A 14,727-nucleotide genomic window follows, 5' to 3' on the forward strand; every position below is an offset into this window, starting at 1 on the left:
CCTGCACCAAACAGTTGACCTTCTACATTAATGTCCTCGTCATCTGTGGCCTTCCAGCTGATTTCTGCTGCCCTACGAGCTTCTTTTAAGCTTCCCCCCGGGGTCATAGTGCGTTTCAGCTGCGCGGATCCGGCTTTTCGTCTGTTTTTGAACGCAAAATTGGGTAACAAGCCCTTCCAATTATTAGTTTTTAACCCCTTTGGGGCATAATTTGCATTATGCTGTGAAAAACCATCTTTAAAAGTTGCAAACAAAATTTTTGCGCAAATCGACAAATTGCTTTGTTACTGTGAACAGTTTTTGGGGTATTCTTTGGCCCCCGGGCACAAAATTAAAACCCCTTCCTTGCTGTTTTGAGTAAACCGCCAACACGGGCGGGAGGGGGGGCCTTGGGGGTCTCGACCTTAATTCTTTCGAAAAGGGGGTTGAATAGCTTTAAAAATTTCTTTGGGGGTTTAAAGCTGGTTTGTGTTGGTTTCATCTAATTGGGTTCTCACTTTGGGCCTGCTGCCAAGAACACCCGAGTTCTCTCCAGGGGGGCAACGGTCGTGCTGCGGTTCGCTGTCCGTTGAAATCTTATGGAAAAAAGTCGCCCATATTTCTCGTCTCATATCTTCAATGGAATTAAGAATTTCTACGAATAGCCAAGACCATAGTATATTGTCAACTCGTCGATCAGTTTGCCTGTCAATTTTCCTCTGCCTCCAAGACCTCTTACATTTTTTTTCAAATTACGTAATCTTCGTGCCCATACGTTTTTGAACATGAGCTATACATTCTTTTTTACAAACATTCAATCATCATAAGGTTTCGAATCTAAAATGCCTTTGAATGTTTTGCTGTCTCCATCACCGAGTAATGAGAATATTGAAATTGTGCAATTCTTCGGATCGCTGAAACATTTCTACGACTGCGTCTACTTCCATCTTTCCCGACGAACCTTCGTGATTTCTTTCGCAGTTTGCTTCGTGATTTGGCAGCCCATTCTTCATATTCGCTTGTTTCTTGCTTTCCGTTCCACAAACTGCAGGCCTTACAGAATTTAGATTTCACTGCAATGTCGACGACTTTTCCCGTGCACCACCCTATTAGTGATACGACAAACCGAACAAAGACGAGAATCCCCTCTTCTCCAGGTCCCGGCACCAGAAACTGTTATCCCATCTATCTGTCTTCTTTCCAATGACATCTCCTTTCTTTTGCAGCTGCTCGTTCATCATTGAAATTTCACATACAGTATTAGGGGCAACACGAATGTTTGAAATTATTTTGTCATAAAAAAGACTGATACACTGGTACCGGCAAACACATAATGCACAAAAATTTTTTAATTCCATTGATTCCTATACCAAGTAATCTCATTGTAAATACCATTTCGGCGATTTATTTCGTAAGCGTGATTGTTTATAAAAGGCTAAGAGTCAATCAGTATTTTGGCACGCGATTTTTTCACAAAATAATACCAGGATTTTGAAACCCAGACGCGACGCGTCCTAGATTCTTCAAATTTTGAATGTTCGAGCCACACGTGTTTGCAAACAATTAACTTGCGAAATGGTTTGTAAAAAACGGAAACAAAATTAATGAAACTATACCCAAAAGTATTGTCCACGTGTATCGTCGTAATCGTCCTCACTCGTTTTAAGTTTTTTTTTTTTTCGCCGACGTGCTCAACTTCACTTTCGCCTTCTTAAAGAATACCTATTAAAGGCTGTCCCTTCAACTTAGTGAACTTTTTACGTGCACGTGAAGTAACTGCTCTACTACTTCCCGTTCTGACTATATGTAGTCTTGTTTCTTCTTCTCCATTATTAACAACAATTTTGAAAGCGAAGTCGGTGGTGTAAAAACGGAAACTGTTCGCATTAAACACACGATTCTGGCATAAAATAAGATTATAGGAAGGAATATACTGTTTTCTTTCTGTTGTAACTGGTCACAAGAGAACATCTACAATATTAATACTAAAATTCTCAACTACTCGATAGTTACGTAGAAAGGAACTAGAGATAGCGCTCCCCCGGTTTCTCTCCGCGCGCTATGGCGCCGCGTACAAACTGGCTATTTCGTAACATGAAAAAGTTTCCCAGACCGACTCAATGAATAAAATTATATTCCATACCTTCCAAGTATCATTTAAGCAAAAAAAAAAAAATTTTGATTTTTTGACCCTCAAGGTGTTATACCCCCTTAGCGCGGTTCTAGAATAGAGAAAAAGAGTGAAAGTGAGGTAAAGTGAAAGAGGAAGCTAGAAGGGGGGAGGACAGAAAATAGAAACGGAGGTGGGTGAGAGGAGGTAAATAGAAGAACGGAACGTGAACAAGTTAGGCAGGGGAAAGCCATAGAGAACGTATAGAGTAGGGGTAGTGGGGTGTGGAGGTCAGGTGGGAGAACACGTGCGCGAAGCGGGCGGACGACAGCTCGCCAAGTACGAAGTACTAGAGAATAGAAAGGATAGTTAAGTAGAACGAAAGGCTCAGATACGAAGTATAGGTTCAAAGAATAGGTGCAAAGAGTAGGTAAGCAAATATGAATATTAGACCAGAGAGGAAATATAGGACGTGGAGGGTAAGTATTTAACAAAAAAAAAGAAAAGGAGAGGAGTCTAGGGACTATCAGAAGTTAGGGAAAAAGAAAAAGACCTACTGGAACTAAACGTTGATGAGTATAAGGAAGGAAATTGTAATAGAAGTAAGATGCATATAGGTCGCCGAAAGACGAAGAACAGGGACGAGCGAACCCGGAGATAGGAACAATGATAAGAGATGAAGAAAGGAAGTTCGCAATATGATCGCAACATTATCTAATAGACATAAAAGTCATAGAGTGATCAATTACAACAGGACGCTCATAGAAAATTAAGAAGGAATTGCACGGAAGCAATGTGAATAGAAAGTCCTAGAAGAAAGCAGTTCAGGGAAGACATGGAAGCCTGGTCCCACGGTCAAGGAGTTTGGCAGCCCGCGGTCGCAGCAGCTTGCAACGGTCGGGGAGTATTCTTCAACGCTGCGGAAAGATAAGCGCCGTTACACGGTGACAGCTAGGCGGGGGACAGGGGATCGTCAACGCGCTCCCACAGCACACCCCCCCCTGCTTGCCTCCCGCGCCCACTGCGACCGTCCTGGCCCCGCCGGCCCGGGCCCGGCCCCTCGTCCTCCACCCCACCTCGCTTCCGGGCTCGGCGCCGTGCCCCGCGCGCCGCCCCATTCTTCCGCGACGCTAGCCGCGCCGGCTGCCTACCTCACCCCTGCCCGCCCCTCGGCCGCGGCCCCCGCCCCCGCCCCTGTTCCGTGCTCGCCTTCCGCGTGCCCCCGCGCCCTGCCCCCTGGTCCGCGGCTGCGGCCGCGGCCCGCCCGCGGTATTAAAGGGATGACACAGACCTATACTTCAACTTGATCGATGGAAGCCGCCAACAGAAGACCAGCCGCAATCCTATCGGAGACCAGTAGAGAGGGGAAGAGAGGAGAACCCAGCAGGTCGATATTTTCTGGAATATCGCAGGGATTCGGAGTAAAAGATAACAAACTTTTGAAAAGAATTGGAGGAATGGGAGTGATGGTTTCAAACATGGTTAAAAGAAAGGAATGATGAAGACTAAAGAAATTACTGAAAGGATTTTTTGGGAATGCATAAGGCCCCCCCCAACCCCAAAAAGCAAAAAAAAAGGGGCTAGGGGCTCCCATCTCCTACCCGAGGTTGAAATAAAAAATCTAAAAGAAGATGCAGACAGGATAGAATAGACAGGCTTTATGATGGAGAGCATAAGGGACGGGATAGAGATAACGGTTTTTATGTGGGAAGACATACAGGAGGGGAAAACCCCCGGAAGATAGTGGGATTAAATAAGATATCTTTGAGAGAGAGAAGGGAAATGGAAAAAAGGGAAGAGTGTACATATAATGGGAAAACTTTAATGCGAGAACGGGAAAAAGTAAAAAAAGAAAATTTAAAGAATAAAAAAGATGATGGAGGGGAAAGAAAGAAATCAAATTTTAGACAATTAAAGGGAAAAGAAAACTGATTAATTTTCGGGGAGAGAGTAGTTGGAGTAAATCAACGGGGATCCCAAGAGGAACTAGAAGGGGAATACATTTTCAGAGAGAGGGGAAATACAGTAATAGGGAACGAGAATAGCAGAGAAAAGGTAAAAAGGTTACAGGATGAAGATAAGATAGACTCAGATCATCACCCAGGTGGATGTGAAAATAGAAGGGAAGAAGAGGGGAAGAAAGGGTAGGTTCAGCAGGGAAAAGTGGGAAGAGGAATATGGAAACAAAGAAGGACGCAAAGTATTTAAGAAGAAAAATGCGACCGGCGGTTTCAGCATCCGAGATGGACGCGGAGACGCAGATCGCTGGCTCGAGCGACATACCGTGACGAGCCTGGAAGGAGTCTGGTAGGGCGAGATCCGATCCGAAGGAGGACAAGTGATCTGTTGGACTACGGACATTTATTTAAAGAGCAAAACAAGAGAGTTGCGCGAGAGGAAAAACACGTGTTATTTTGTTAGGAAAGCGCAACGAGATGATCGCGATTAATATTTTATGTTATTTATTATAAAGATTTTTAGTTAATATTGTTAAAGACACGAGAATAATTTAATTTCAATTTATTTTATGTTACGAGGATAAATTAATATATCCGCGAGAGTTCGCGTGAAATTGAGACACAAGGCGCGAACCAGTTATTTTAATTTTTTATCTTAGCTGTAAACTAAAAAAGGCATATTGTTTTTTCGAATAATAGAAATAAAAGAAATAAATTTTTATAATGAATATTCAGTTCTGATGTTTGTTAATAAAGTCGCAGCTAGAATAGGCGCAAGGAGAAAAAGGAAACACGATTCGGTAGCTGAAAACGACACGCAAAAAAATTATATGCAGTCGGGAAAATTGTCGATAATCATTTTCGTGGTTAGCATAATAAGCTGTTTGTAATACGAATAAAGACACGCGCGAGTTGAACAGCGGGCGGTCGAGAGAGACAGAAACTGCCGCGGTTAGCATAAACGAGTTAGCAAACATCTGCGAGTGGGAGCGATTGCGAAACGCGCGTGATAGAATGTTTATCGAGAAGAATTGCACAGAGAGTCGCGCAAATTAATTGAGATAGAAATAGCAATACGCGAATAATACGGGATTGAATGAAATCCAGGTATTGGCAAGAAACGCGAGCGAGCGAGAGAGAGAAGAAACAATATCAAACGCGGAAGTCTTCAACGATAGACGCGAGGCGCGTAGCGATAAGACCGGAAAGCGATTTAAATAACGGATTATTATGTCGCGAACGAATCTCGACGATATTGCATTTTGTAAGAGAACAAAATGGCGCAAAGTGACGCCGAGAACGTTGGAAACATCACCAGATAGAATTGACTTGACGCATCAGACGGACAGGACGTCTCGACAAACGAATCATTGGATTGCGTTCCGGAAGTCAAGACAAACACGAGCGCGGAAATAAAGTCATCAACCAGCTTGACGAAAAATAACGAGACAGACTCAAACGCACGAAATCGAGACAAACACCGAGTCAAAAGCGCGAATTATGAAGAGCGTCGCGACGCGTCCCGAGCTCGGGATTGGCCAAAGGAGAGGATGATGCCGACCATCGGGTATAACAAAGGGGCATCGAGACCGAGAGGATCTTTGCTTTTTGAGACGCGGCCGAGGCAAGATCCCACGCTAGTCGTGATAAAATTAATACACATCGGAATTTAGAATATTTTCGAGATTTGGAAATACTTTCATGCGAGTCGATGTACGGCGAACAATCCCAAGTGATCGAGATCCGCGAGTCAGGTCCGCAAGCGTAGTCGTGTAACGTGATTGCGTAAGACAAGCGTCGGCGTCGCGACACAAAAACGCGTTGTCATAGCGAAAGCCGACAAAGGCTTAGTGCGTAATCGGGAAACCTTGTGACACGTCAATGTATGTAAGGGACCTATTAACATTGTACAAAATTAACTTGTGATATACGAGACATATTAAATTACATTTAATATATTTTATCAAATACTTTTAATTATTTTAAAATTAAAACAAGTGAATGAAGTCAATACTTACCTTGTATTTACCCATCCATGTTCAAAGTGTATCCTGAAATTATCCTCGGGTGTGACGGTGATTCACTGGCAACATCTGAAACAAAAAAGGAGAGTAGGGGTGTGCGACCGAGGCCTGTTTGAACGCAGAGCTGAGACGGGATGGATTCGAAATACAACGTACCTTGCTACTTAACTGGTTAACGTAGCTGGCGACCACAACAAAGACGAAAGCATCATAACCTGTACCGTGGTAAATGCATGGTCTTGACCTCAAACGTGCTTGTCGGGGTCCACAAAAGTAGATGAATAAAAAGGGGAAGAGAGGAGATAGAAAAAGAATAGAAGAAAATAGAGGAAAAACTGAGAGAGGCGATAAAGGAAGCAGAAAGAGAACAAAATGATTAGAGTGCCGGAAGTTGTGCGTGAAAATAAAGAGGGAGGGAAATGAGAGATGGGAAAAAGGGCGGCAGAGGCGAAAAGGGAAAGATGTATAGGAAATAGTAAATAGGGAAAGGAGGAGAAAGACAGGGATAATGAAAGGATTGAAATGAAAGAATGGAGGGAATATTTATGAGACTATTATAGGAGTAAAAGAAAGAGTGGTGAGAGAAGAGAAGGGGGAAAGGAAAAAGAGAAGAGGAGGTAGAAAAGGGGAATTAAAAGAAGTATTAAAGAAATTGAAAGAAGAAAAAACGGCAGGAATAGATGAGATACCAAACAAATTAAATTATGGAGGGGAGGAGCTAGAGAATTGGATATTTCTATACCATAATGCATTTTGAAGCATTTCTGCAACAGGATATGGAGATGGAAGGGATGGCCAGAAGAATGGAAAGAAGGAATGATAGAGCTAATAGTCTAGAAGGAGGAGGAAAAGAGGTGGAAGATTATAGAGGAGTTACGTTAATGTCATCTCTGTATAAAATATACAGGATGGTGTTAGCAGAAAGATTAAGAAAGGAGATGAAAAAGGAATGCTACAGGGATAGACAGGATTAGAAGAGGAATGGGAACGATTGATAATACATAGGTACTGAATCATGTAGTCAACATGCAAATAGAAAAAAAGGAGGGGAAAATGGTAATCATGTTCGTGGATTTGAGGGCAGCATTTGATTCAGTAGACAGAGGGATATTAGGGAAAGCGATGAGGAAGAGAGAGATAAGAAGAGGGTTGATAAGAAGAATAGAGGAGGTAATGAAGAAAACAAGATGCAGAATAAAGGTGGGAGGGGAATAAGGCAGGGATGCCCATTGAGTCTGATGCTGTTTAACATTGTAATAGCAGACATAGTATAAAGGAAGAGATGGGAAAAGTGAAATAGAGATGTGTAATATTGGGGAAGAAAAGGTGTACACGTTAGCTTACGCGAATGATATGGTATTAATGGCAGAAAAAGAAGATGAAATGAAAAGTACGATTGGGAGATTGGAAGACTATCTAGAAGAAAGAAGTTGGAGTTAAAAGCTAGCAAGATATAAGATAATGAGATTTAGAAAAAAGGGGGGGGTAAAGTTAAAGGAAAGAGAGTGGGGATGGAAAGAAAAAGGATGAAGGAGGTCAAGAAACAAATAATATTAATAGAACGCTCTTATCGTAATAACAAGGATAGAAAGAATATTTTGCTGTGAATAGGCTAATATTTAGCAATTCCCTAAGACAAGGAACAATCTCTAAATTGAGATTTAAATTCCTCTCCCCTTACCCCCCCCCCCCCCCTAAATTGATGTAGTCAAGGAATTCATATTTCTAGGATACAGGATGCAAAGGAATGGAGGGCAAGAAGTACATGTGAACAAGTGGAACAAGTATAGGGAATAGGTAAAAGAAGGTTTAGGAAAAATTGGAGGAAAATGTTGTGGCTACTCGATAAATTAGTGTGGACGGTGTTAAGTTATGGGGATGGAGAAAATGAGATGGAATAGAAAGGATGGAAGGCCTAATGGATAGGCAACCCAAAAGCGGATACCCAACTAATTAGATTGAAGATTTGATTAAGTAGGGTTAAGTTAGATTAAGTTAGAATTAAGAGATATGTAAAAAGTATTGCTTGTAAGATGTCCTTTGTAAAGTTGTGTAAATTGTAATCCTAAGGGGATTAATAAAGTTACTATTACTACTACTTCTCATCCTCATTTTTTCACATTCCCCATTTTCTCCGTCTTTCTTCCCATTTTTTCTTCCTCTTCCTCCCTCCTTTTCTTCCCCTCTCTTACCTCATCTTTCTATTCCTATTCACTTTTTCCTCTCTCTCTCTCTCTCTCTCTCTCTCTCTCTCTCTTTCTCTCTCTCTCCCCCTCTCCCTCCTTCTCCCTCTCCCTCTCCTCCTCTCTCTCTCTCTATTTCCTTTCTTTATCTTTTTTCCTTTGTTGTCTCATTCATTTTATCATTATATCAGCAAAGTCGTTTTTTCATGAACGATATATTATGTCTCGTTTAATCGGTTTGTAATATTTATAAGTGCTATATTTTCTAATTTCTTATAAAATTCTATTTTAAATTTGAATTAAAAAAATTATACAAATAAAGTATATATATTTGACTATATAAATATTTTAAAATTCTTCTATAAAAAGCAATTACAAATTTTCAAGTTAGCATTATTAACACATTTCAATTTTCTTAATGTATAAGTAAAACTAATTTAAGTGTTTAAAATTGATTTCTGTAGGACCCTTCGTCTCGTGTAAGCACAAACGTTCCACTTTCGATGTTTATGGTTGAAAAAGGAAAAAGATATAGATTTCGTATGATCAATGCATGTAGTACAGTTTGTTTGGTCGAAGTAAGGATCAAAATGCATCCCGTGCAAATAATAGCTACAGATGGTGAAAATGTAAAACCAATAGAAAACATTGATGTCACTACTATGGCTACAGGTAATATATACAATTTGAATTATACACACACACAACGTAATGTTCACACTGAAACTATGTATTCTTGGTGTCATTCTAAGTCAAAAAATCTTAACACACATACATATACCCTAAAGTCGATTGTTTTAAAGTTATGGCAAAAGAATGCAAAAGCAATTATTTAATTATTTAAAAAAATAAAAATCTTCTCTCGACCGTACTGGCAAATATTATTTATTCAATCACAACGTTTCGACCCTTCTTTGAGTCCTTATCAAGTGATCTAGATATATTTTTGACATCTTAAAATTATAATTTTATTTTTAATTTTACAAGTAAGTCTCGCTTCTTTTTCTTTTTATCATTTTGTAATATTGTTAGTGAAGTAATTTTGTTTTTTTAATGTATTAATCTCTGTCTATGTATATCTAGATCACTTGATAAGGACTCAAAGAAGGGTCGAAACGTTGTGATTGAATAAATAATATTTGCCAGTACGGTCGAGAAAAGATTTTTATTTTTTTAAAATTCTGTCTGGCGTTTCTCAAATATCTACGTTCTTATTTAATTATTTATTTATAATTTTTTATAATTATTGACACAATTATTCATATTAAATCAGATAAGAAATATATGTCAACTCTCAATATTATTAATAATAATAATACATGAATTTTTAAATCGGCCAATAGAGCCCAAGCGCGAAAAATTAATTTTTCGGAACTGTATCTCTTGATTTGAGATTATTAAGTTCCATATATAAATTAATCTCGAACTTACATATGGAGAAAAATATAGGTCCGAAAAGTCGCTGAAGCGGGAATCGAACCCGCGTCTTTCACTTTCCGGGCGACTGCTCTTACCAACTAAGCTATTCAGACCCTTTCGATCCTATATTTTTCATTTGCCTTTTTAGTAGATGTTAGAAAATTAATTTTTCGCGCTTGGGCTCTATTGGCCAATTTGGCCAAAAATTTATGGATTATTATTATTAATAATATTGAGAGCCGACATATATTTCTTATCTGATTTTATTTGCCCCTAGGCCTAATCATGGCGTTATTTACTAACATCTACTAAAAAGGCAAATGAAAAATATAGGATCGAAAAGGTCTGAATAGCTTAGTTGGTAAGAGTAGTCGCCCGGAAAGTGAAAAACGCGGGTTCGATTCCCGCTTCAGCGACTTTTCGGACCTATATTTTTCTCGCCTATTTTTCTCCATATGTAAGTTCAAGATTAATTTATATATGGAACTTAGTAATCTCAAACCAAGAGATACAGTTCCGAAAAATTAATTTTTTGTGCTTGGGCTCTATTGGCCGATTTAAAAATTCATGTATTATTATTATTATTCATATTAAACTTATTAAATTCATAAAAAAACGACCAATACTGGACTAAAAAGGTTTTTTATTAATTTACTTCATGACATTTCGACCTGTGGTTTAGGTCTTTATCAAATAATTTTGAAATTATAAATACAACAAAAGCAATTACATCAATCATAAGAGATCAATCTAAACAGATAAGCAAAAAAGAAAAAGTAAAATTAAAAACACAATTTTTTTAAGATGGCAATATAATTAAAGTAGTGTTAATTTCTAAGAACATATCTATCACTATATACTAAAACTTCCGTCTATTAAGACATCTCGTTGGTATGTAAGCAATTCGTCAATACAATATAAGTTTTTAAACAATTCTAGAGACCTTATCATAAATACTGTTTAGGTTGTTAGTGTCTTTTTGAGCGTTTAACGTATTGTTAACCTTTTCTATAAAAAATATTTCAGCTGATTCTCTCTTTTTTGTATGTCTCTCGTTATATAAAATATTCGGATTTTCCCAGTCAAATTCATGTTTAAAATCCATTCTACGTTTACTTATAACTGAGTAATTACTCTCATGCAATTTTATATTATTTTTGTGTTCTTTAATCCGAGTATTTAAATGTCTCTTTGTTTGTCTTATATATGAGAAATCTCGTATGGTTGATGTAATTGCTTTTGTTGTATTTATAATTTCAGAATCATTTGATAAAGACCACAAGTCAAAACGTGAAAACAAAATTTCGATAGTAGTAGCAGTATAGTGGCAGGTATGGCCCGTCAAAACAAACCCACACCACCGAACCCTCTGGCGCCGTGTCTTATCTTATCTTTGGTATGGCCTGTCAAAACAAACCCCCACCACCGGCCCTTCTGGCGTCGCGGCTTATCTTTCCCCCACCACCGGCGTCTGGTTTTTCCGAGTGCGGGTGTTGGGGGAAAAGGGTGTTGGGGGGGAAAAAAAATGGCGACTGGCCCCGAAAGGTGGGGATGAGAATTTTTTTTTATTTTTTCTGATTTTCTCTGGATTTGAACCCGGGACCTTCGTGTTTCCGAGCAGGGTCCTAGTTTGTTGAGCTAAACGAGATTTTACTAGTCTAAGGATTAGACGAGGTATTTAAGCTAAAGTTGCATAGAGTACGGTATGGGGGTTCGGGAATACGAATGGCAAGGATAGCTCGTCGAATCAAATAGTTGATATTGGACGGGGGTGGGGTAAAAACATTTTGACCAAGAAAAGCGTCATGCGGTCGACCGGGAATCGGTGGCAGGTAGTGGCTGACAATGCCGTAGGGTAATAAAAGAAAAAGAACACGCAAATATTTCTACAGGCGAGCATTCCAACTCGTGTCACGATAAAAAAAAATAATACATCATCGTAGATTAGAAAGTGTAGGTGGTGTCAGGATAGTTTTAGATGATGTCAGAGCGTAATTCTAATAAGGCTTCTAGTGGATCTTAACAAAGGATCTTTATTAGGTTAAACTATACTCGATAGGACACGCACGACGGCTCGCACTCTGCGAGGAACTGACCTCTTAACCTTCTCCCTTCTTTCTTACGCAGCGCCGCCAGGGGGGGAGAGGAAACGTAATTCGCCGCTCACGCGTGTATATAAATGAATAATAATTCGCCTACAGTCGGCCAGCCTGACATTACGACCGTCTCGGTCGTACGTATAGGAACAAAACGTATTAAGTAAATATATCCAAGATATACAATTTCCGTTCGAACAAAGAAACATTTATCGAGTCTAAACTGCAACCGGTATCGTCGCGCTATTTCAAATACATCTTTCAAAATATTTAGGTGTTCCTCTATACTTTCAGTCGCTATCAAAATATCATCTAGATATAACAAGATACTACTCTCTCGGATGAGTTTATCAAAGACTTTGTTGACGAATCTCTGGAACACTCGTTGAGCATTAGTCAACCCGAACGGCATTCGTAGGAATTCAAATTGTCCAATAGGCGTCACAAACGAGGTGTATTTTACCGAACACTCAGACATCTTAATATGATAAAATCCGTTCCTTAAGTCGAGACTACTAAAATATTTTTTTCCTTTTAACCGATCAATATGATCATCTATCAACGGTGTGGGAAAATTGTCTTTCACAGTAATCTTATTGATTTCACGGAAGTCGACACACAGTCGTGACTCGCCATTTTTCTTCCGCACGAGAACGATTGGGCTAGCGTAGGGTGAATTACTCTGCCTAATTGTACCTGTTTTCAATAAGTCGTCTAATATTACTTGCAACTTTTCTTTATCGGCATACGTTAAACGCCTAGGCCGGAAGGTAATCGGCTGTTCATTTTTTAATAAAATTTTCATCTCGGTTTCCGGCTCGCTCGCATCCGAATCCCATTTATCAACGTATTCTTTGTTATACAATCTTCGAACGCTTTCGACTACATGCGATTCGACACCGGGATTAATATTCAATTCTTCTCCAACTTTTACAGGATTTTCGAGATATTCTATTTGCATAATCTCGGTATCAAAATTGTTCTCGCTTGTCGACTCGTTTCTCCTAGTAATCTTTACCGTTTTACCTAGTTCGATTTTTATTAACGGATCTCGACAAAAATCGCGACCAAGTAATGCCGCACACGACATTGTTTCGTTCGGTACTACCAGAAAACGTAGCTGAATATTAATTCTCTCGATTTCGACTAATTTCGAAAAGGTGCCTACTACGCGAACAGGGGATTTATTTACTCCACAGAAACAATCGCCGTTAGGAGGTAGCGGTTCGCGCAAACTCGTCGGAACATACTCAGTTTTTATGAGGCTCACTGGGGAGCCGGGATCAACTATTGCGTCTACTGTATATTCACGATCCATATCCCCTTCAAAGGACACCGAAAACTTTAACTGTACACAATACGGATCGCTAACGGGTATCGGTTCGATCAAGTTCACAACGTTCGTCGACTCGGGTTTCGACTCTTTCTCGGGACAGTCTTTTTTCAAGTGGCTGGCTGAACCACATCGATGACAGCCTCCCTTAACTTTCTTCGGGTGTGAACATGCGGATGCCAGATGTCCAACTCCCTGGCAGTTATAACATTTAATTATCTTTCGGCGTGGTGCCAAATCTGCACTCGACGATGCTGGATTTCCTTTAAACGCTGAACTCTCCTTCATCGACAATTTCCCATCCTTTTGGATATTTCCTTGATCACTAGGTTTCTTCCACTCGCGATCAGGGAACTTCTTTGGGTGTAGCGTCAATCCTTTAAATGCCTCCAACAAATCCGACTGAGACTCGAACTGCATAATACGTGCTTGATCTCTGAGATTGCGATCAGGTATACCCTCGATGACATAATCGACAACTTCGTCATCTACTATCGGTACCCTATTAGCGAGGATTATTTTATCATGGAAGTAACTCGTGAATGATTCGTCCGTCCGCCATGCTCTCTCTTCGAGCTTCTTGCGTAGGGACAATCTTGATTGACGAAGGTCGAACATTCCCTTCATGGCCGCCAATAGATTTTCTATACTAAGGGTAAGATGATGTGGTTTGGAGTGAAACCACTCGGATGCACGTCCTTTTAATTTAGAGCTTATTAAAATTCTTGTCGCCGCATCATCCAAGGCGTACGACACTCGCAGCAATTGTACCTGCTGTTCCCATTTCCAGAACGTACCCTCACTGCCGTCGAATTCGCTCAACAAGTCGCGAATAGCCCTTACACTTTCGCTCATCGGTGGACCATTACGTCTTCTTCCGCCATCATTCATCTGCGGTGCTCCATGATCTTCGATGTTCTCTCGTCTAACGATATCTAATTCACGTTGAAGAAGAGCTCGTTCTCTTCTAAGTAGTTCATTTTCTCGTCGAATCAAGTCATTCTCAGTCAAAGGACCTTCAACGGATGCGTCGTTACTTACTTGGCTTTCATTGTCCTTGCCCGCGACGGCATCCCTCGATTCATGGCCCGCGTCAATCGGCTGATCGACACCGCGGCTCTGCCGTGACCTCTGTTCATCCAGTGTGGTCCATATCTCCGGGTCATTGGCAGTCAATCGATCTATCAGGTCAGCTTTGTTACCGGTCGCCGGCAACTTCTTCTCGCGGAGAATGTCCTTAATCTCGGCAAGCGTATACGCACTCGGCGGTCTCGCCATTGTTAGTGACACACTGCACTTCCCTTTTCTATACGTCCTAGCACACAGCGACGTGTTAATAAATGTTTAACCTCAGTCAAAATGTTCGCGACACACGTCGGCACAATTAGCACACAGCAAAGATTCGCGGTACACAGCGCGAATTACCGTCAAAATATTCGCGACACACAGCGCGGAATATTCTATCTCACTAGGATATCGCGTTACACGTCGATTCACCGCGCGCGATACGTGGACTCGCTTTCTCTCGTACGCGGCGGAACAATTAGCTAGCAGCAAAGATTCGCGGCACACAGCGCGAATTACCGTCAAAATATTCGTGGCACACAGCGCGGAATATTCTGTCT

The 14,727-nt window shown here is 40.4% G+C and overlaps 1 protein-coding gene across 1 annotated transcript; it reads right to left on the reverse strand.

The window, feature by feature from the left end:
* Nucleotides 1-12,057: 12,057 nt before the first annotated feature.
* On the reverse strand, nucleotides 12,058-14,380 carry LOC146724911 (uncharacterized; the record flags this gene model as incomplete). The annotated part of the gene is made up of 1 exon (XM_085488201.1): nucleotides 12,058-14,380. A coding segment is annotated over exon 1 (2,323 nt), but the record flags the coding sequence as incomplete, so codon positions are not given.
* Between the last annotated feature and the right edge of the window lie 347 nt (nucleotides 14,381-14,727).

This window comes from Nylanderia fulva, unplaced genomic scaffold (assembly GCF_048542155.1).
Source record: "Nylanderia fulva isolate GAGA-0341 unplaced genomic scaffold, ASM4854215v1 Scaffold1109, whole genome shotgun sequence".
In the NCBI taxonomy this organism is placed as follows: Eukaryota; Metazoa; Arthropoda; class Insecta; order Hymenoptera; family Formicidae; genus Nylanderia; species Nylanderia fulva.